Genomic DNA, 21985 nt, shown 5'->3' with positions numbered 1-21985 from the left:
AACTTGATCCGTAAGGAGAGAAATTAGTAAAGACAGTTTTGTCATTTTTAAAGAATGCTGGGTGCACCTAGCAACACTCTACTCATTAATGATAGTTTGACCCAAAGCCCATTTCGCAAATTTGACTCCTTGGTTTGTTGCGTGTCTTGTTTCAATTTGTTGGTGGCCAAAAGACAAGTTCTAGCATGCGTAAGCGAAATCAAGTTTCGTAGGTGCGAAAGTAACCAACATCGTCTGATTGGGTTTTTTGTAATCCAACGGACATTTTTGGTTGCCCGTCCTGCATCGTCCGATTGAGTTATTCGTAATCCAATGGTCTATTTTTGCTGGCCGTGCTGCCCCAAAAATATGTGTTCCACAGCGTCCGATTGAGTTATTTCGTTGCCCGTATTATCTATAATCCGACATCGATTTTGTCTGCTGATTCCACAGCGTCCACCATGACCAATATCGTGCCATCGGCGAAGTGTCCTAATATTTCTTTGTGTCTCTAGGTCCCAATCCATGAAAGCATAAGTAAGCTTAGGATCCTTGCAAAAAATTTCATTCAACAACACTACACATTAAAATTTAAAAACCAAATCACGAAGAAACTTTTATGATGATTATTCTTGACGAAAAATTGATAGCCAATTTTGGTATACACCTCCAATTTTGGTATTATTGATAGCCACTCAAAAAAATCTTTCAGGGAGCAAAGGCAACAGAGCATGCATGCCTCCAAAGCCAAGGCAAAGGAACAAGAAATTGGATCAAAATATGAATTAGTTTGTTTGTGCTAATTATTGAGGATTGTCGTGGCGGATGCGTGGTCTCATTCCTTGTATCTTTGGCAACAACTTTCAGGAAGATCGAAAACAGGTCGTTGGATTACGGATAACTCGATCAAACGGTACAAGACAGACAATAAAAAATGACCGTTAGATTATGGAAAATTCAATCGGACGGTGTTAGTTACTTTTACACTAAAACTTGGTTTCGCCTACGCACACTAGAACTCGTCGTGGCCAAAATTGTAGCTTAAGTAACGTTTTTGTTTTTGCACTCCTCCATAGAACACGTGAACATGAACTACGCCTTCTCCAAATTGCACGTTGCAAAACCGGTTGATCCCATGGAAAATTGAAACCGCACAAATTCCCTCATACTCTCCGGAATCAGAATTTCTTAGCCATGAAATGCCATTTATCACCAATCCAACAACAGATTACTAATGCACATAGACATTCCATTTCAAATTCATGTAGAAAGCTTCATGGTTGCCAAAAATTAAAAAAATAAAATAGAAATCTTCGTAACAGAGCACTAAAATTTCAGCACCAGCAAATCAAACAGAGAAAAAAAGTTTCCACCAACCATCTTCATTAAAAAAGCATACTAGAAATAATAACGAGGAAAAGTGGCAGCTGCATCTGCCAGAAGTACGATTTGAATCCAAGCAGGAGGGGACGTGTGAATTTTTTTCTTTTTCTTTCTTGGAAACGGCTAATTGTCATTGATGTAAAATATCAAAATACAAAAGAGGGGACGTTTGAATGAATACATGCAAGGAAAATGCAAGCCTTCCTCCAAAAGTAAGCCACGTTTTCTGGTGAAGAGCCTTCTCTGTGGGAAGAACATAGTAGTGTTTTTCAATTATGCTTCTGGAAATTAGATGCCAGAGAGGGGTAGTTGTGAGAAAAAGAATAGAAAAGGGTGTATTTAACAAACTATAAAGATATATTCAGTGATTTCCTAAAAGAAAATAAGAAATGGACAGACACCCTTAACACTTGTTTGGGCTTCACTAAAAGTCATCCAACCCAACTAACCTCCTATTAGTTCACTAACTTAATTAATAAGCTAACCTTCGCCTAATTTATTAATTTAATCTTACACTCCTCTAATTATATAATTTATCTTCAATTATTTATTTCAATACACATACAACGACAATTATAATTCGAGCTTACTAATTACATTTTAATTTATACACATTTTTTAATTAATTTATTTAAATCTTTAATATTTTTCCAAAAAAGTAATTAATATAATTTCTTTTAGCTAGTTTAACTCGTATAAAATATAGTTGCAATTTTTTTATAATTAGAATAGTAACAAGCAAAAAACTTAAACTATATTAAATAATAATTTCTTTATTTTAAAAATAAAGAAAAACCGAAAAAAATAGGCTGTCACATATCTTATTAAGACTATAACTAATATTTAAGTAATCATCTTGTCCTATTAAATATACAATAAACTATTCTTATGAGTCAACTATTTTATCTGAGGGAAATAAACTTTAGAGAAAAAGAAAGAAGAATAAAGAGTATTTCAAAAATCGTTTTTTAGGGTAATAATATTTTTTAATTCTCTAAAAAAACTGACACAAAGAATTTTTTTTTCTTCGACATAAACTATTCAAACGTGTTCTAAAAACTCATTTTCAGTAGTTAATGCGTATAACAAACTTTTCAATTTAAAGGGTGTGAGGGGTGATCATGCATTTAAAATGAAATCTCAGTCGGTGCTCGTTGGTAGATGCAGACAAGTTTGTTTTGTCGCTTTAGTCCTCTTTATTTGGATCTTTGTCGTTGCACTGTTACCCGTGTTATTCATTCGATTAATCGGTGTCTTAGTCATATATGCCTACCTCTTTGTATTCGAATTTCTCTATCAAAATATTTAAAGCTTATATATTGTTATGGTTGTGGGTATACTATCATCTATAAAAATTGATATCATTTTTTAAAATTCAAAATAATATATTCTTGGCGTACAGCGTACTTGTACATCCACCCTGTCCATGACGCACGGTTTTCAGGTATTATATTATTATCTGCATGGGCCAACTATGAACCTGTTTTAAGAGGATTTACTATGTATTAATTAGCCCAATAATGATCCACCGAAAAAAATGGTACAAATATTAGTCTCATTCAAACAATAACTCATCAACTTAAATAGCACAAGGGACCACATTCACAGTCTCACCTCTTCAACTTACCGTTAGGGTTGAGTTAGTTAGGACAAATTCATTATAATATATACCACTCCCTCAGTCTTTGGATATAAGATCTAATTATCTACCTTATTAAGATTAAAAAAATGATTAATTTAATTGATAGTAATAAATTTATTTTAAATATATAATTTTTTATAAAATTATCTTTGTCATTAATATTCATCTCTTCTAATGATTTAATACATTTTTTTTTTTAATAAAAGATATTTTTAGTCTAAAAATAATTAATATAAGAACTATTATAAATTGAGTCTTTATAAAAAAGAACAAACACAATTTTAAATTTCAATCTTATAAATATGAATGAAAGGAGTATTAGAAATTGTTTATTTTTTGAGTTTTGAAGCTCCTTTAATTTAGCAGTCCCAGCTACTGATTTATTTTTCTTTTGTTAAACTAGCGTGCGTAATTAGCCTGGGTTTATCATTCACTGCAACATTAATTATCTTTTCCCTTGGGTTCTAGGCCTGCTTCAAACATTGAATGAAATTAAGATTAATTATGGAATCTAGTGCAAGTGATGGTGTAAATCTTAAATGTTAGGCACACATAAAGGAATAGCTGCAAAACTGCTATTTATTATTAATAATTGGTTTAAAAAATACACATAAGAACCTCTTAAGTAAAATGGAAACGTTCTACAATATGACAATTGTGTGGAACTTTGACCTAATAAAACCTATTTTGACTGTAGAATATGTATTGGAGCTGAAGAAACAAAATGATGCATTCACTCCACCCCCCATTTAAAATTTTATTTATTCTTCTTCATATGAAGTAGGATGAGGATGCTATGAACCTTTGCAGCCCATTTCTGTAAACCAGGAAATTCGTTCAACAGTGGGTTCACTTTCTTATCCCCACCCCCCACCATGCATTTGAAGTGTTTGATGTTCAGTCTCAGGGAAGACTTTCTTTCACCATTAATAGTGTAATGGCATAAAACCCAATGAATCCAATCCTGGAATGCAGGCTATCAACTTAAATTTGCAAAACATTCATTCATTTACTTTCACTGTTATTCTGAAAGCCTATGGTTTCTTTCATATTCACAACACTAGGGGGATGAGCTCTCCTCATCTGAGCTTCTATCCTGCTTTGGATGATTGTATCTGTTGAGAACAGGTAATGATGCATTTGGAGGTATTCGGAAGGATCTGCCAGAACCACCAACGATTCTATCGTGCATCTTTTCCACTTCTTTGCACACTAGATCCAAGATATTCAGAAAGTCTCTTACAATCATGAAAATTCTGAGAGGGTGGGCTTCTTCCTTTGTTGCATTCCCATGAAAGTACTCTGTAACTTCTTTTACAAGGTACAAGGCTTTTCTCTCATCTGCTTTAATCCTTACAATTTCATCTTCAGCATATTTCAGAAATAGCTTTGTGGAGTTAAAGAAATTGCCTTGCATATCTGGCTTTTCATATTGCAAAACCAATCGCACTTTATCAAGGCCTGTTTCAAGCTTTGAAAGATAGCTGCTCAAGACATCTGAATCCATTCCTGCTGCTTTTTTTACATCACTAAGATCTCTACTGAGCCCTGCCACAACCCGCAAACCTTGCTTCTTAAACTCATCCTCATTAAATTTGGAATCCATCTTCACATTATCATTTGCAGATTCAGCTCCAGCACCTTCAGATCTAATGATTTCTTGGACCACAAAGTGGAGCAATGTGGTCTTTCCATCTGTTCCCTTTATATCTACAAGTTTTAGAAGTGTGTCCAATTTGAAAGCTTTAGCATCCCCTCGATTAGTGCCAACATTCATTCTGTTTCCTGTCCTTAGAACAGCTTCAAGGAGTTTGAGGAATAACCGGCTGTTCTTTATTTCCTCGCTTGCAGCCTGAAAGATATTCACAACTGATTGGTTAGTTTTCTGGAAGAGATAAATAAATCAAAGATTACAAGGGATTGAATCATTGAAATAGTTAGCTAGACCTCCATGGTTTGAAAAGACTTTCTAAGGTAGTTAACTTCTGCGTCAAAGTTGGCTCTATATAGCATAGCTTCAACTCTTTTAAAGGCAAAAGGAATATCAAGCACTGCTTTAAGAAATCTTTCTGCAGCTCCAAGTTTTGAGAGATCGCCGTCATAGTTTTTAAGTTTTATCTCTTCCTCTTTAGTAGGAGCCATCTTCACTAGGGTTTCCAATAGCTCAGTGCCCAAACCTTCAGGATTCCCTGTTTCATAAAAAAAATAACACCCCCGGTTAGCAAAGTGAAAATACAGAATGTAGATAAGCAATTGGTTCAAGGTAAAAACAAACAATAGACATGTCAAGGAAACAACCTGATACATTACTTTATGTAAATATATATTCAGATATTTTGCATGTTATATAACCTTCTGTATGTCCCTGTAAACACATCCAAGACTATATATTAAACAAATAAAGACTCAAGATTGAGTCATAATGTAAACCTATCCTTATAGGAACGCCCTAAGTCTTGCCTCCATGAGTTTTCATACTAGTAATTACCCTATTATACATGTCTTGTATAGCCTAGATATAAGCCACATAAACACTTTTCTTTAACAAAACCTTCTACAACACTTCTCTTGACTCACTATTGTAATTTTTTTTTTCAAGTCAATAAAATACCTTATGTCTGTCTCTTTCTTTACTTCGGTACCTTTTCATCAACCTCCATAAAAGATAAACACAATTAAGAAATAAAAATAGCTTTATGTTAAACTTATATAATGGATTAAACTCAGATATTAATGCCTTACAAATTACTTGTGTCATTTGAGGTGAATGTACAAAAGTAATGTGGCTCCTCTGTTTAAGAATATGAATGAATAGAAAAGACATCCGAAAGGAGGTGGCGGCACCCAGCGGACAAAAGTAGAATATGACTCTGATACCATACTAAATTTTATAGTGCAGCAAAGGCATCCGAAAGGTCCCCTTAAAAACCGATTCATAAGGGGTGGTCTACCCAGCTATATAAGCACTTATCATGTTCATGAATTACCCGATGTAGGACTATTCTTAACACTCTAGGAAAAATGGCTGGCAGTCGGTGGATTATAGGGAAATTAAAACAGAGAGTTACCACTGACTGCTTTATCCCCAGTTGATATCAATTAGAGATCGGTACTTCTATTAGAAAAAGATAAACACGGACAAAGATTAAAAAGAAATCTGGTACACTCACGGAGAAGAATAATCCATATTTTGGATTTGAGAATTGGAAGCAAGCATGGTATCATGATCTGGTTGTACCATTTTTAAAATTCACGTCTTTCAAAAACAATGGTGCTATTGCTTTTAGAGAAGACACGACAGTTAGAGCCCAAACCCGCAAAGTAAGGTTAGTTAAGGAATTGTAACAGTGATAGGCTGATTGACTACAGTGACCATGACAATATAGAGTTTAATGATAATAATTCCTCAAGAAATAGAAGAAAAATAGTTTGTGAATAAAAGAACTTTCTCGGTGTGATCCCACCTTGGCGGATGTTCAGTTATTGTTTTATACTTCCGAAGGAAGTCTTATGACCAGGATTTTATCTTTAACACATTTTGAAGTTTACAGTTCCTGAATACCTAATTTCACCGTTTAACATAATAATTCACATGGTATGATGCTGCTTAGACATTTTCATACTTGATTTTAGATCCAATTATGGTGACTTAAAGTTTAAGTTCTAGTGCTATGCAGCCTGTTTCTTGTATGATTCATTCTCTTTACATTATTGGCATAAACAGTTATGGGTAAACTTTATGCTTCTCACTTCATATTTCCCTGTATGATATACACAGACATCGAATCTATTAACATATCTCTTAGTAGCATTTTTCTTTTTGGGTGATATTAAAAAATCTAAACAAGGAAATACTGCATGCTTTTAACAGGTGCGTGAACATGAACTCATTTATTGATACTGTAGATCATACCAAGATTGCATTGTAGAACCTTGAATTACCCGTTTTGTATATTTTAGCCAGATCAGAAATCTTGGCGCAAGTATCGAGTCCAATTACTAAAAAGAATGAAAAAGCAACTTACCATCTAAAAGAGCTTCAGACACCTCATCTCTGGTCACATTCAAAGCCCTGAGAAGAATAGCTATGTTCTGTGACTTCTTCGGGTCTAACACCCTGTTCTCCTGATCAACCGAAGGAAGAACTGATTTTTTTCTGGGAGGTTCTTTGGGGGTAAAATTCGTGGCTTTGCATCCAAACAACGATTCCATCATGTCCTCATTTAACCTATTAAAAAAAAAAAAAACCGCCATAAAATAGAAACAAAACATAAGTTTACAGTTATACCATACCACTAGTCCCAAAATGATAGGAGATAGTTAACTAATTTAACTCACTGAAAGGAGCTTGATTTGATCTGGTCCCACACAGTAGCACGGTCTGAGGTCGCACGCACTTTATCCCAATGCAGAGCTTTCAATTTTGGTTTGGCTCCATCCGTGTCATTGGCTTCATGCCTCTCGGAAGAGCTCACACTTTGACTTTGTTCAACCCCATCTGAACCTTTCGTCACACTACATTGAACTGGTGACCAAGATTGTCGCTTTACAGATGCAGAATTAGAAGAAGCACTAACCGCCGGAGACACTGATTTTTGCTGCAGCGGTGGAGGTGGCGGCGGCGGAGGAGGTGGCGGTGGTGGAGGAGGATTAAGTGAAGTCCTTGACACGTGCAAAGCAGTGTCGGTTGTTGTTGTTGTTGACTGAAGACGCTTCAAATTCGGAGGTGGGGGAGGCGCCGAGAATTCTGGCTTTAGGGAATGCTTAGGTGGCGGCGGCGACGGTGGTGGAGGCTGCTTTATAGACGGTATGATGACGTGTCTAATCTCCGGCGAGGGTGCGGAAACGCGTGAATTGGGCGAAGTTCTCTTGGAGAACGGAACAACGGGTGCGGGAGTGGAATTCGTTTCTCTCTTCGCAGGACTACCGTTGACGAGAGAGCTATGCCGCGAAGCGGGCGTGTAGTAGCCATCGATGGACGAGTTCTGCGGCGAGTGAAACGCCGTCTCGCGGCTCTCCTCGTCGGACTCGGGCGAGGAAGACAAAGCTGGCGGGTAATTCCCGCCAGGAGGCTTAGTGAGCGGCGGCATTGGCTGCAATTCGGGACTGGGCCGGTAGCGATCGGATCGCTTGAGCTTGTGATAGGGCGATCGGTTGGGCTTATTAGCATCTCGTGAAACCGTGGGTTCAACGGTTCCAATGTAGAGGAAACTCGATGGTGCCGAAGTTGTGTTTGCATCCTCGTTGCTGTTGCTGTTCCTGTTTGGTGGGTTGTTGTTATTGTTGTTCCCACTCCCAGCAGCTACGAACTTTTGAGTCTCCACGGGATGTTTTGCTCTGTGTTTGTATAAGAAGAAGGCGAGTGCTGAGAGCATCCCAAGCGTCACAATTCCAACGGAGATCGCGATTGCTACTTTCTTTGTTCCCTTTGTTGGCTGTGTTGCCGTTGGGTTTGCGATTGAGGAGTTCACCGTGGACGACGGTGCTGCTTGTTGGTTCTGATCCGCCGGGTACTCGTGGAAGAAGGGGATGTTGCCGCCGTCCGGAGATGGAGGGGTTATCACCGCCGGTGGTGGCGGTGGTGACGCCGTGCCTGCTGGCGGTGGAGCGGAACTCGCCGGGAACAATGGCTGGTGCAGAATTCTTCTATTGCCAGATTCATTGGCGCTGGTGTTGTTGACCCCTTTTACAGTGTTGACTTGAAAGGAGAGGAATAGGGATAGTGTGAAGACGATGATGTAGAAGTAGAAGCTCAAGTGAAGAGCTTTCATGGCTAATTATCGTGGGGTTGGCTTGTTACCTTTTGTTTCACCCGATTCATGTCTGGGTTTCGTTTCTTTCCCGCAAATTCCTCTCCTCCAAATAAGAGAGAGAAATTAAGGAAACTTCTTTCGGCTGTAATGTAAGATCTGGATGCTACAAAGCTTCCGTCAGCAGTAGCCGCAGTTTCTATTTTTTATTTTTCTCATTCTCTTTTTTATATATTTTACTCTTCTTTTTTTTTAGTTACGTCTTCGTCAAATGCAATTTTCTTGTTTCTAAATTTCACTAATATACAGTGTAATAAATGAAACCAATGTATACGGAGAGAATATAGCAATATACTATTAATGGGAATGAAACGTGGCAGTCTTCATTTCCAGTTTTTCACGTTATAATAATATTGGAAATAAATAAAGAAAGAAAGAAATATAATGTGAATAAATATTTAATTACTACGAGGAAGATGATGGTTATGTAGTGGTTATACTATTAAAAAAAAAAGTTACTAAAGAAATATTAAAAATATAAGTACGTTCGTGTCCTTTATCTCTTGTTTGCAAGTAACGAGGGCAAGGCACAAATTCGACCTTGCTGTCGTTATATACTGCTTGCATTGCTGCTGCCCCTTCGGCCTTCGGCTTTCCTTTGTTCAGTTGAGTAATTGTTTGGCAATCCCCAAATTCAAAACATATTAATACAAGAATAACTAAAAATAATACAAATTACAGAAGTTAAGGTAAAAAAATATCAAATAATTTTTTTTAATTTATTATATTATTTTCAATATTCTTATAATTAATTTTGAATGGATTTATTTTATTTATTATTTTTTAACTAATGTATTGAATTAGAAAACTTACAAAAAATAATTTAACTAGAAAAACAAAATCTAGCAACAACGATCATGCAGTAAAAAAATAAAAAAGCAACAACGATCATGTCGAGGAAATCTGGCCACGACACAAACCAAGTCCACAACCAAAATATAGCCATAGTGCTCCACTGCACTCCATTTTTTAGCAGTCTCCTTTTTGTCTTGGGTTTTGTGTTTTGTTTGTCGAATTATCAAATGGACGGTGTGCTTATTGGGGGAGATCCTTAATCACGATTACTAAACACTTTCTAAATAAAAATTATTATACAGTCTAAAATTATCATGATTTTAACTAATTTCCACATGTATCTTATTGAATGTTGTTAATTTTTTTTTATAAATTAAAATCTTAATCATATATCATGTAAATATTAATTAAGATCACATATATTTTATATTTTTTAAGGTAAGATGTCACGAGTTATTGATATAAAATATTTATAAGTTTTATTAATATTTTTTTTTAAAATTAATTTTTTCATTCACAAAACTTAAATTTAAAATTTTATTTAAAAAATTGAGTATTATTCAAATCAAAAACTTGTTGATTCACACCTAACAGATAATATAATTGAAGAAATGTGTTGGTAACATTTTTCTAACCCTAAAAAGGTGATATATATATATATCAACTGCTAATTCAAAACCAAAATAAAAACTAAATTCAATTGAATAGCGGGATTCTTAGATATTTTTAAGAAGACTTTTGATATATTATAGAATCTGATGAAACAAAACTTAATACACAAATTGTAATTAAAAATTAAAGAGAAATATATATTTGTAGTGATCAATATATTGTTACGTGTAAATCTCACCAAATCAAAAATGCATTATTACAATTGTTTTTCAAACTCCTCTTCATTCAGCCATTGAAGCACTTGGTTAGCCAAAACTTGTATGACTATTAAAACTAATGTATCATTCACGAACATTTCAGCCTGAGACGGATTGAAGGAATATGCTTCATTCGTTCCGGTACCGTTTTCAATTTTTCAATAAAAAAATTAAACATGTAAACTACTACTTTAATTTGTATAAACATTAATACAATTACGTGTAAGGTTGTGCCAAGTTGTTGTAACCAGGGAGGGCAATTCTCATACTGTATTCTCCGTAGTTTTTTTACATGTTGTATTTTATGCTATATATAGATTCTGATATATATGCAGGTTGGCCTTTGTCACGGGTGGAGGGGTATGTTTCTTTCGGTGGAAGGTTGGATGTTTTAATCTAACCATAAACCTTTTTGTTTTGGCAGTCTTGTAATTTGTATTTGGGTATTCCACATACCCTTTTTATCTAATTAATATTTTGTTTGGCCGATCAAAAAACTACAATTACGTGTGCTAAAATTCACCACAAAAAAAATACGTGTGCTAATTACTTAAATTCTAGTTACTTTTGACTTCTATTTATATGTTTATTTGAATTCGTCCTTGGTTACAACAACTTTGGCACAAGCATGATCAACAACACTATAACCTATTTTATATATTAATTACTCTGCATCCTATCAATTAAGGCATGGCTTCAATAGTTAAATTGAGATTAATTAATTTTTATAATAATTCTTTAAAAATCGTAGTTAAGATGATTTCTTATTGATTAAAAATGAAAAAATATTTATATTTATAGAATATAAAAAATTAACTCACAAAATTATAATTCGTATCACATAATATTCGAACAAAAGCATAAAAGGAAAGAAAGAATGGAAGACACCTTGAATGTTATGCTTGTCCGAACCTGCCGACGCAGTCGACGAGATGGACGAGGTAAGCGATTAACTAAATGCTAAAATATATCATTGCTAAATATACACCATGTGATGCATTATATCATATGTGACACCATCCTTATAATACAACGTTAGTGAGTAACTAGAGATTTGGGAATCCCAGGTCAAACATGTAATTGTGTGGAAAGTGATGCATGGGGTCGCAACGTCTTCTTCTTCTTTCTGCTTTGTTCCATTGGCCTTAGGAGATTGATTCACCGACTCTGTTTGTGATGTGTGGGGGCATGCACACGCCCCAGGTTAATGCTTTATCGCTTTTCACTTTTGTTTGTATTTCGACTCCTCCACTTCCCAAAGACAATGCTATCCTCCCTTGCCCCACCCTCTTAATAATACCCTTTTCACCAAAACGGGATGATTAAAGTTATGCCTTTCTTCAACTATGCAATTTGGCACTTGCAAGTACAGGAGATTATCTTTCATTTTTTTTAAATAAAAAAAAAGAGAGAAGACAATCGAGGTTTTTTCAGTCTTCAATCAAATAATATCAGTAGCTTTGATTTCCAATTCTTCATTTCCTTCAATTAGACACAAATTTTATTCTTTTTGTTTTTGTATCGAAGTTGAATTTAAATTAATATAGGTAAGCTCTTGCATATGAATTATTGAAAATGCAGAGGACCTTTTGTCCTATCACAGGTTAGTGAGTTACCGATCATTCCAATATTCCATCACACCATGTTACTATTATAGTTAAATAAGTTGCTTTTTTTAGTATCAAACTACATTATTGTTTGTTTGTCCGAATGTCAATAAATTTGAGTTTTTGAAATAAGATTTTGAATATACACACACTGATGGGCTTGATTAGAAATCCAAACAAAAATTATCAATAAATAAAAAGTAATTTTTTTATATTGATGGGCTTGATTCAAAATCAAAACAAATTTCCACTGGAACAACCAGGTTAATTGTGATAAATAACGATAATTTTAATTTAGTAGTTTTTTTTAGACATATATAAAAAAAATATGTGTTTAGTGCAAATTACTTTCAAAATACTTGGTAGAAATTACATATATTTTTTATGAAAATTAATTTTGATGGAGTTGGATAAAACTATAATGAATGATAAAATTTTCTCGACAAAACTTTCTCTCTAGCTGCATGCTTAGAAACATGTCTTAAGGGTGATAGTTGTCAGAGGTGGAATTTGCACTCAAATTTTAAAAATTAGTGCAGACCTACTTGATATTGATTAAAAAAATGACAATTTTGATTTGATACAAGTTGAAAAGTAAAAAAAAATATTAACGAAAATTAATTTAGTGTCTTTTGACACTAATTGTATAAGTGTCGAAGATGATATAAATATCTATACAACTATACGTTATTTTGCTTGTGGTGTAAACTATTGTGTTTTTTTTATTGATTTCTTTCACTCTTTTATGGGTTAAGCGATAAAATTGCATTTAAACACAATTTAATATATGGTTTAAAGATAAAATTTTGATATAGTTTTTTTAGTGTTACTTTACATTTAATAATGAAATTTCACCTTAGTAACCAGTTATAGATAAATCTGTCTTTGGATTCATTTATGTTGAGAAGGTATTTACCTTACTCATAATGGATATTTTATGTGGATATTTATAAGGTTTGAGTATTGTATTTTCTAAGTTATATGTAGATCAAGTGATGATTTTCTTTCAGTCTCTTTGTGTTATTGCGTTTAAGATTAAGGGATTGTGTATTTTCTAAGTCATATGTTGACTGAGTGATGATTCTCTTTCTATTTCTTTATGTTATTGCGCTCAAGACTGAAGGACTGTGTATCCTCCAAGTCATATGCTAATCAATCCCCTTTTTCATATGCCGATCGACCACATCGAAATAACAAAGGTCGACACTTTGACTTTATCCTAAAGTCACATCAACGTTACGATGTAACGTCCAAAGTGTATGTCAAGGATCTCGGAATAAGAATTATGTCAATTATAAAGAACCGTTTATGAATAATTACAATCCAATTGAATTTCATTAAAGATATATAACTTAACACTTGACCTAGACGTTGGATGAATTACACTTTACACTTAAATACTCTTCTTAGAATATATTTTTTATCCTAAGGTACGATCTAACACAAAAACAAATATAAAGGTTATGGTTTAAAATAAAAAAAAATAAATTAATGACTATATACTATGTATATAAAAGATTTACACTGTGAATTAATTAAAAATTATTGTTAAAAACAACTGCAATTGTTATAAAATTAATTTGATAAGAATGTAAAATTTTGCTTCATATATGCTAGTTTCTCTTAAAATAATAGTCATTATTATATATATCCATTTTGGAGATGAAAATGTGGGTGCACGCAAATTTGCTCCCTAAAGAACAAACCTTTCACGCCGCTCTTTCATATACGTTTCTTAAGTAGGAAGTATGAAGCCTCTTGAGTCTTGAACACCACAATACCCGAAGGGAAGATACGATGATTAATAAGATTTCCTTTTGCCTCTGTTACTCATGGGTCAATCCAATGAACAGAGCTAGTTTCCGGGTCTTGCCCATTATAGATAAATATTCATCTTTATAGATTAAAAAATTTAATAAATAAATATTTTAATATATAAGTTATATTATAATGCAAATAGTGAAAAGATTAAGAATTTTAATCTCCTAAATAAATATTTCAATATATAATATAAGAATATATTTGTTTACATGAACCCATACATTATTTACTTAATACATGATATACATTATTATTAGTTAGATACTTAGAATTATAAATTTGCATTGGACCCAGACTATTTGAACCACAACAGCAAACAAATTAATATTCTACAAAAGAGATGAATTTATATAGAAAACCTCTCTAACATGAATTTTTTTATTCAGGGGAAAATTACAAAACAAATCAACCTAGACAAATCTGACATGTAAAATTTCATCAATCATTATAATTTTTGGAACTAAATTAAGTAATAATTTACAAATTTAAGAACTATCTTATTAATTTTAATGACTAATTAATCAATTATTATAATTTTAGGGACTAAAATAGTTATACACTCTTATTAAGAGGAATGTTAATCATTAAATAAGAAATAAAACCTAACCAAATTTATAATTTTTAATAAAATTTAATCAATTATAAAAAAGTGTTAGAAAAATTATCGCTAATTAATATTTATCTAATCATTTTTTTTATCTATTAGACTAAAACCGGTAAACCTTAATTAATGAATTTAAACCCAATTCCATTGTGAGTATCTATATGGTGTGTTTAGGTGCTATTTGATTCACATAGTATTATTTAACTGGTTTATTCTATTTATTATGTGTACAGTAAATTCCTAATGTCTGATTTTTATATGTTACAAACTTATAAAGAAGGCTAATATTGGAATTTTAGGGGATATATATATATATATATATATATATATATATATTTGAGAGCTTGTGTAACATAATGTCTAATACATCAAGAATTATCTGATAACTTTATTACTTTAAATACTACTTAAGAGAGAAAGTAATATTTTAGAGATTAAATTAATGGTTTATTCATTTCATATTATTTCTTTTTATACCTTTTTAATAAAAGAAAAATTTGAAAGACAAAATAAATTTCACTTCATTTTGGTTTATTTATAATTTACATTTGGCTCTATATTATCCCTTTTTACTAGTTTTTATGTAAACTTTCGCATAACTTAAGATTCCAAAGGTGGGGGGGAAAAGTAGTGTTAAAGTTAGGGATAGAATGTGGACCAATAATCAATAATCAATAATCATAGATTTAAGGGAGGCTTCCAGCTGGAAACTGGTGTTCTGAACTGACACCGAAAAATTCATCTTGACCAGAGCTCGTAGAACACAACAGAACCGAACAACAGAAAGCTAAGACCATATCTTTCGCCATTATCAGCATCTTTAACCCGCACCGAACACTGACAATATTAACGTGTCCCATCACGGTACATGCATGTTGACATGACTCAAAAGTGTTTTCAGACGATATCCTTGACGTTTTTGGACCAGGAGAGAAAACGAGAGGAAAATAAGAAGAAGAAAGAGAAGAATTTTTCACTTTTAATATTTTAGATAACTTAAATTATTTTTTATTAAAAATGTTTTTTATATTCATTTTTTCATCATTTATTTCATAGACAATAATTAATCAGATTTAAATCATGAATTACTAGATCCCAAGACAAATACCATGCGTCAATTATTATTGGTATTTTTTTAATTTATTAATAAACAAACAATTAACTAATTAATTTAATAAATTTTCCTTTTCTTTCCCACTTTACGTGACTTTTTAAAATTTTCCACCTTGATCAAATGATAAAAACATATTTATTTTTTTAAAACTTATTTTTTCTATTTTTCTTTCCATTAACCTTAATCAAATAAAATCTAAGAATGTGTTTGGACGAGAGAATTTAAAATTTTGATAAATTTTAAATTTTAAGAATTTTAAATACTTTAATTAAGATTATTTGATTTTAAAAATTTTGTGTTTAGATAAAAAAAATTGTGAAAGTAAAAGAAAATGAATGTAAAGAGAATAGAAGATATGGTTAGGGTGCTTTCAAAGAGAATAATATTAATGGGGCATGAGAAGTTGCAGGGGAATCGGGACATGACGGTGTACACCACCACACCCGACCATGACATTCAGCCAATGACACAAGGCATGACTCAGACCCTTCGCGCCAATGAGCACCTCTGCCGTGTGATGGGCAGTAACGGTTGTTTTCCTGACTGGCGGATGTAGTTCTACGTGTCCCCATATGTCTGCACCCTATCGATGCTTCATGAGCTCAGATGATGTTTTTTGAAGAAGATGATCATCAGTATGAGGGAAGAGTCGCGAGTTCGAGAACGAGATTTTAGAAACTGTTAAGTGAAAAAGAGGATAAAGGTTATAAAGAAAATATGCAAGCGTTTTGGAAGGATTTTCTATCAAGAAGAGAATTTCAATTTCTCACCTCTTAGAAAAAAAATTAAAATTCTACATTTTTAATTGTTTAAAATTCTGTTTTAAAATTTAAAAAATTTAAATTCTTTCTAGAAAAACATTCAAACGAATTTTAGATTAAAAAAATTTAAATTCTCTTTTTTTAGTTAAAATTCTCTATTTAAATACATTCTAAGAGTTGTTCCAAAAAAAAAAAAACTTGATCGGGATCGAAAAGGAATGAAAAATTTTAAAATTTGAATTAGAAGAAAAATGAGAGAATTTTTTTTTTTTCTATAGATATTTTTTTCACTTTCTTTTAATTTAATAAAACAAATGTGTCATTATCCGTATTTTCCTTTCTCTTTATTCTTTTTTCTTCCTAGCAAAAATACCATAAATGTAGAGTTTACACAAATAATGATTAATGAACACTTTCTCCCTCTTCTTATCGGTTAATAATATTATTCATTATAGTTACTTTTCTTTATTTTCTATCTTTTTCTCTTATAGCTGTCAAATAATTTTTTAATGTACACACATCATATTTTTATTTTAGGCCATTAGTTTGGCTTTTTATTTTTCAATATTTTTAATTAAAAACAATTTTTAAACACTTTATACTGATTATATAAATTTAATAAAACTTTAAAAATATTTCGTAAAAGAAAAACTATTTTACTTAATATATAAAACTAACCTGGTCATAAATAGGTGTTTAGTTAATATCGTTTGATCTTTATTTTAAGATTTAGAATCTGTTTTAATCTCTACATAAATAAGAACAAAATAATATAACCGCTATATTTTCTTTAATACAAGTCTTTGACAAAGAGTACTTTAGCTTAACACTGCAAAATTCTAAATTTTTGATTCACTAAATTAAGAGACAAAATTTTGTTAACAATGAAAGAAGAAAATAGTAATAACTCATGTTGCTTCATTTTTTTTCTTATCAGTATTATGTATAAAATAAGTAGGCACGTAATGCATTTCTCAAAAGATATTATAATAAAATTTACATTATTCTGTTATTTAATGCGTATCAAATGATGAATGATATATATTAATCTTTAATTTTATGTATTAATAACAACAATTGAAAAAAAAACCCATGTTCCTTCTTTTTTGGGTCGTCGCATATATACTCACACGTATCTTAAATTTTCTTATCTCTGTTATGTATAAAATAAGAAATAAGTAATGCATAACTCCAAAGATATTATTCCTTAAAAAAAAACTCAAAAGATATTATATTAAAATTTACATTGTCCTTTGCTGTCATGCGTATCGATGGACTGTAATTTTTTGTTAAAAATATTATTATGTTGAAAATACAAAATACAATAAATACTTTATTTCTTAATAAAATTATATCATTTTTGTATATTCAAAACCGGCCCTATGCTAAAAAATTTGCTGAAATGTGAAGCTTGGGTTCAATAAGAAAATGTATTGAGATGGATCTATATTAAGCATGAGAAGAGTATGGCTCAAAAGATTTAAATCGGATTCCATCCCTCTATGTTTTATGTAAACTTTGATTTGTCTTTGATGTAAAACTTTATAGTTCTCTCGTGTTTCTTGTTAAGTTTAATTTGATTGATTCAATACTTTCTGATGATACTTATTTTGATTCTTGTAAATATATATTTTTTTAATTTAATTGTGGTTTGCGTACCACCATCTAGTACCATTTTTTTTTAATACTTGCACTGACTTCTACTTCTTCCTAAGCTGTACTCAAGTAAGCTTCAAAGGGCTTAAGTCTTTACTCTTTTTTTTAGTTACCTGAGCTTGTATTTCTCAAGTCTCAGAGGCTCTTTTTTTTTTCCTCCTTTTATTTGTTTTTGGATTGGAAGGCGTTGTTATATTATTAGAACTCTAATACCATATTATAATTGTCGCAATATCCCAATACAAATTAAGTGTACGTGGATTAGGGTGAATTTTGTGAGGTACTTAAATAATAGTAATGTTGAAAATTGCTGGCCTATTTTAAGAAATATGACTAATCATCCTAGGTGTGTACTCTATGATTCTTACTATGAAACAACTCTCCATGTTCTTAAAGATTTTTGAGTTTGCCTCTCGTATTTGGAGTAATATAGTTTTTGTTGAAGCTATTTAACCTTTCTTTGCGGGTTACCGTATTAAACAGCTAAAGAGAAATCTTATGCATGGTACGGGTAAATACAAGAAGGAGAAATTTTATGGTATTCTAAAAATATATAAGGGTTTTACTCATCTATTGGCCCAGAAAATAATTGTACAAATACCCTTAAATTCCTTTACATAATATTAAATCATTGATAAATACATTAAATTGTCATAAATAATAATGTTAAAATAGAAGTTTATTCAAATATCAGGTAAATATATAATTTTTAGACAATAAATAAATTGATTTAAAAAGATTGTGAAAAAAAACAGTAAATTAAATTGCCGTAAAATTGAATTAAAATAAAAATTTAAATTAACTAATTAAAAACATAAAATATGAGAAAACCAATATTATAGAAGTTAAATTCAGGAGATGAGAATGTTGGGAACTTAACTTACTAAAGCTCCTCTTTGATGTAATATTAATGAATTTTCTTTATTTATAATTATTCTAATTTACATTTGTATTTACTTATATATTCTAACCAAGATTCCTCAAGTAAAAGAATTTAATTTATCTATTTTTTTCTCCTAAGTTTCTTTACAAAGATAAAGATGTATAACAGATTAAACAAAATCAACTTATCCCTAGTAATGACTTTATTTATATACCCTTTCCCAATTATATTAGAAGATAATGTTTTTCAACGCTACCCCTAAAACTTACCATCCAAATGGGTGATGAAATCACAAACAATAAAATTAAGCATAGAAAGGATAATGCAAAAGGTAATAATATTAAATAGATAGGAAGATAAATTAAATCAAAGTAGTTGGATGTTAAGTTCTCAATAAATGAGAGTTTAGTCTCTCATTGTCATAGGAGACCTTACAATTGCCAAGATGATTATGAATGGAAAAGGAAATAGATAAGAAAGAGAATAGAGAGAATGAATCACTACTAATGATTTGTTCTCCTTCTCATAGCCTTTTGCCTTTTATAAGAAATTGTATTCTCTTGAAATTTTTGTGTCTTTTTTTTATTCTCTCATTCTTTTGTAGGTACAGATCAACTTACCTTTTATGCAACCTTCGCCCTAAGTGCATTTGCGCGTTTAATGAGTATGACGGTATTCGCGTTCAGCGCGTGTCTTATGCTAAAAGTGACTTTACTTTCCAGAATTATCCTAGTGCTAAGCGAGAGTTGTGTTGAGTATAAGTATCTTAAATTTATCAACTTTTAATATTTTATTCACAAAGCTTAAATGATGTTAAAATTTCAATTATTTTAAAAAAAGAGAAATATAAGAAATAAATTATCAATTCTAATAAAATTTAATTCTAAAATATACCTATACATAATAATTATGATGTAGCACCACAGCAATTTAAATGTAAGGATTGGAGCTTAATTATTGGTGCAATATCTTCTTTGGCAAAAGAGGAATAAGGTAAAATGTAACAAACTGAATTATTTGTCAACCATTAGAACTCAATTTGTAATCTTCTACAGTAAATTTGAAACTGTACCTCAAATTTTAATGCAAGTTTGGAGGAAGATTGGTGAGCTTAAAAGAGTTTTTAAGCTCAAGGGGAAAACTCTTCCAACTGATCATCATTTACATGAATTATGATTTAGTTGGGTGAATCTTTTAAGGAGCTTAAATTTGATTTTTTTTTTTTTATCAAAATACTTTTCAAACATGCACCAAAAAAAAGTTATGTAAAATGTAAACAAGCTGAATTATTTGTGAACCATTAGTAATCAATTTATTAAATATTTGTTTGAATAAATAAACAACTTTAGACTTAAGTATAAGCTCAATTAATCGAAACTATGCCTTCATATACATGTGAAGACGATTATTAACTTGTTACGAGACGACACCCATAAAATAGCAGCTATGTCGTTTACATTCTTTGCTGGCACGTAGATACAGCCAGTAATAGTACGGTATAGGGTAGGAAACGTCAAGTCGCGTATATTGTCGTTTACACTATCTACCAATACCAATATACCGTACCGGGAATTGGGTCATTGGCTCTGTTGTGGGTCATTTGCAAAGTCTTTGCACTTATATTTTGCACCTTCCATTTTGTATTTTATGCCTTCTAAAAAGACTTAAATGGACACAAATATTAATTTATAAGGTACCTTCATTCGAGGCTATTCCGAATAAGATATGTTTCCATAACAGCTATTACAAAATACTAAATTCTATATTCTAGAATAAATTACATTCTGCAAAAACATATCCTATTCTAGAATAACCATTTCAAAATGTAATTTTTCATATTCTATAATAATTATTTCAATTTCTTCAAACTCGAACCCGACAGGACCTGCATGTGGACGACGATGTCACATTCAATGTGGAGAGGAGGTATTTGACAATTGGGGAAGAGCGATGACCTGAGCTTTATTGTCGAATTGAACAACAAGTCTGCTAACGGTGAGCGATGACCCGGATCGCATGTAGCAAGAGAGGACGCAGCCGACGGCGGTGAGGCTGGTGATAGCGATGACGATGTGGTTGTCGACCTTAAAGATCTTCTTCTGGTGCGATGAGAGTTCAAAGTTAGCCTTGTTGATACATGCGAGGACGATGACAATGACCTTGCCTTCTTCGCTGACTTTGACGACGTTAACATCAAAAACTTCACCACCTCTGACAACATCATGCTGGGGTGACACAGGGAAGAAAGAAAGGAGGTATTAGGGTTGAGGATATTTTGACCATTAAAAGTTTTTGAAAGGTGTAAGATTCATGTTGGGAGGTACACGATATAAATATCCAAAGTCTTGATTCCTTTTATGTGTTGGTGGCCGTAGTGTGGGCCTTTTTCTTTCATTGACGAGTTACAGATCCTGTGCTGTTCCACGTGTCACAAAGTAGCATGACGGTGATTTTTCATATGCTCCTTTTCCTAGGGAAAAATTTCATGTAGGGACTTGACACACAACTAGTGTGAAAAATAGGCTATCAAGGGCAGAGGAGAAATTTCAGAAGGACAAATATTTTAGGATCTATGTTTAAATTCACGGGTCTTACATTTGCTTGAGTTTGGATAAAATCAATGGGCTAAAAATCTTACTTGTGAAATAATTTCTAGTATGGAAAGGATTCATATTCACGTATTTTGTAATTGATAATCTTATAAAAAAAATAAGTATTTTTTGTAAAATAAAAAAAGTTGTAATTGTTGTACCATCCTAGAAAAATAAGTATTTCTTTTAATATTGAAGATATAACCATTGAGATGGACTGCCAAGGGTGGTAAATAGTGTCAATGGATGTAGGAATGACTGTTTAGAGTTTGACATTATTAACTTATATTGTCAAAACCTTCTTAAGGATTTATCTAAAGCAGCCAATTTTGTGCTGGTCTTTGTTATTTCTCTTTGTTACCTCATTGTATTGCTAATGAGTTTGTGGAAGCAGCAATATAAGTACTTTGCTTTAAAAAGAAAATTAAGTTTTTTTTTTACAAAGAGATAGCAAGAGAAAGAAATAATAA

At 31.9% G+C, this 21985-nt stretch overlaps 2 protein-coding genes across 2 annotated transcripts; both read right to left on the bottom strand.

Moving 5' to 3' along the window:
* Positions 1–3565: 3565 nt before the first annotated feature.
* Positions 3566–9082, bottom strand: LOC100806929 (formin-like protein 6). Its single transcript, XM_003516568.5, has 4 exons — positions 7343–9082; positions 7030–7232; positions 4952–5193; positions 3566–4856 (listed from the first exon to the last, which is right to left on the bottom strand). Exons 1-4 carry the CDS (start codon positions 8773–8775, stop codon positions 4065–4067), a joined length of 2670 nt encoding a protein of 889 aa, XP_003516616.1. The 5' UTR covers positions 8776–9082; the 3' UTR covers positions 3566–4064.
* An 11752-nt stretch (positions 9083–20834) lies between these two features.
* On the bottom strand, positions 20835–21366 carry LOC102664741 (proteasome subunit alpha type-1-B). Its single transcript, XM_006574236.1, has 2 exons — positions 21331–21366; positions 20835–21149 (listed from the first exon to the last, which is right to left on the bottom strand). The coding sequence occupies exons 1-2, from the start codon at positions 21364–21366 to the stop codon at positions 20835–20837; spliced, it is 351 nt and encodes a 116-aa protein (XP_006574299.1).
* Positions 21367–21985: the final 619 nt, after the last annotated feature.

Source organism: Glycine max, chromosome 1, assembly GCF_000004515.6.
Source record: "Glycine max cultivar Williams 82 chromosome 1, Glycine_max_v4.0, whole genome shotgun sequence".
Classification (NCBI taxonomy): Eukaryota; Viridiplantae; Streptophyta; class Magnoliopsida; order Fabales; family Fabaceae; genus Glycine; species Glycine max.
This window is presented reverse-complemented; position numbering and strand designations above follow the sequence as displayed.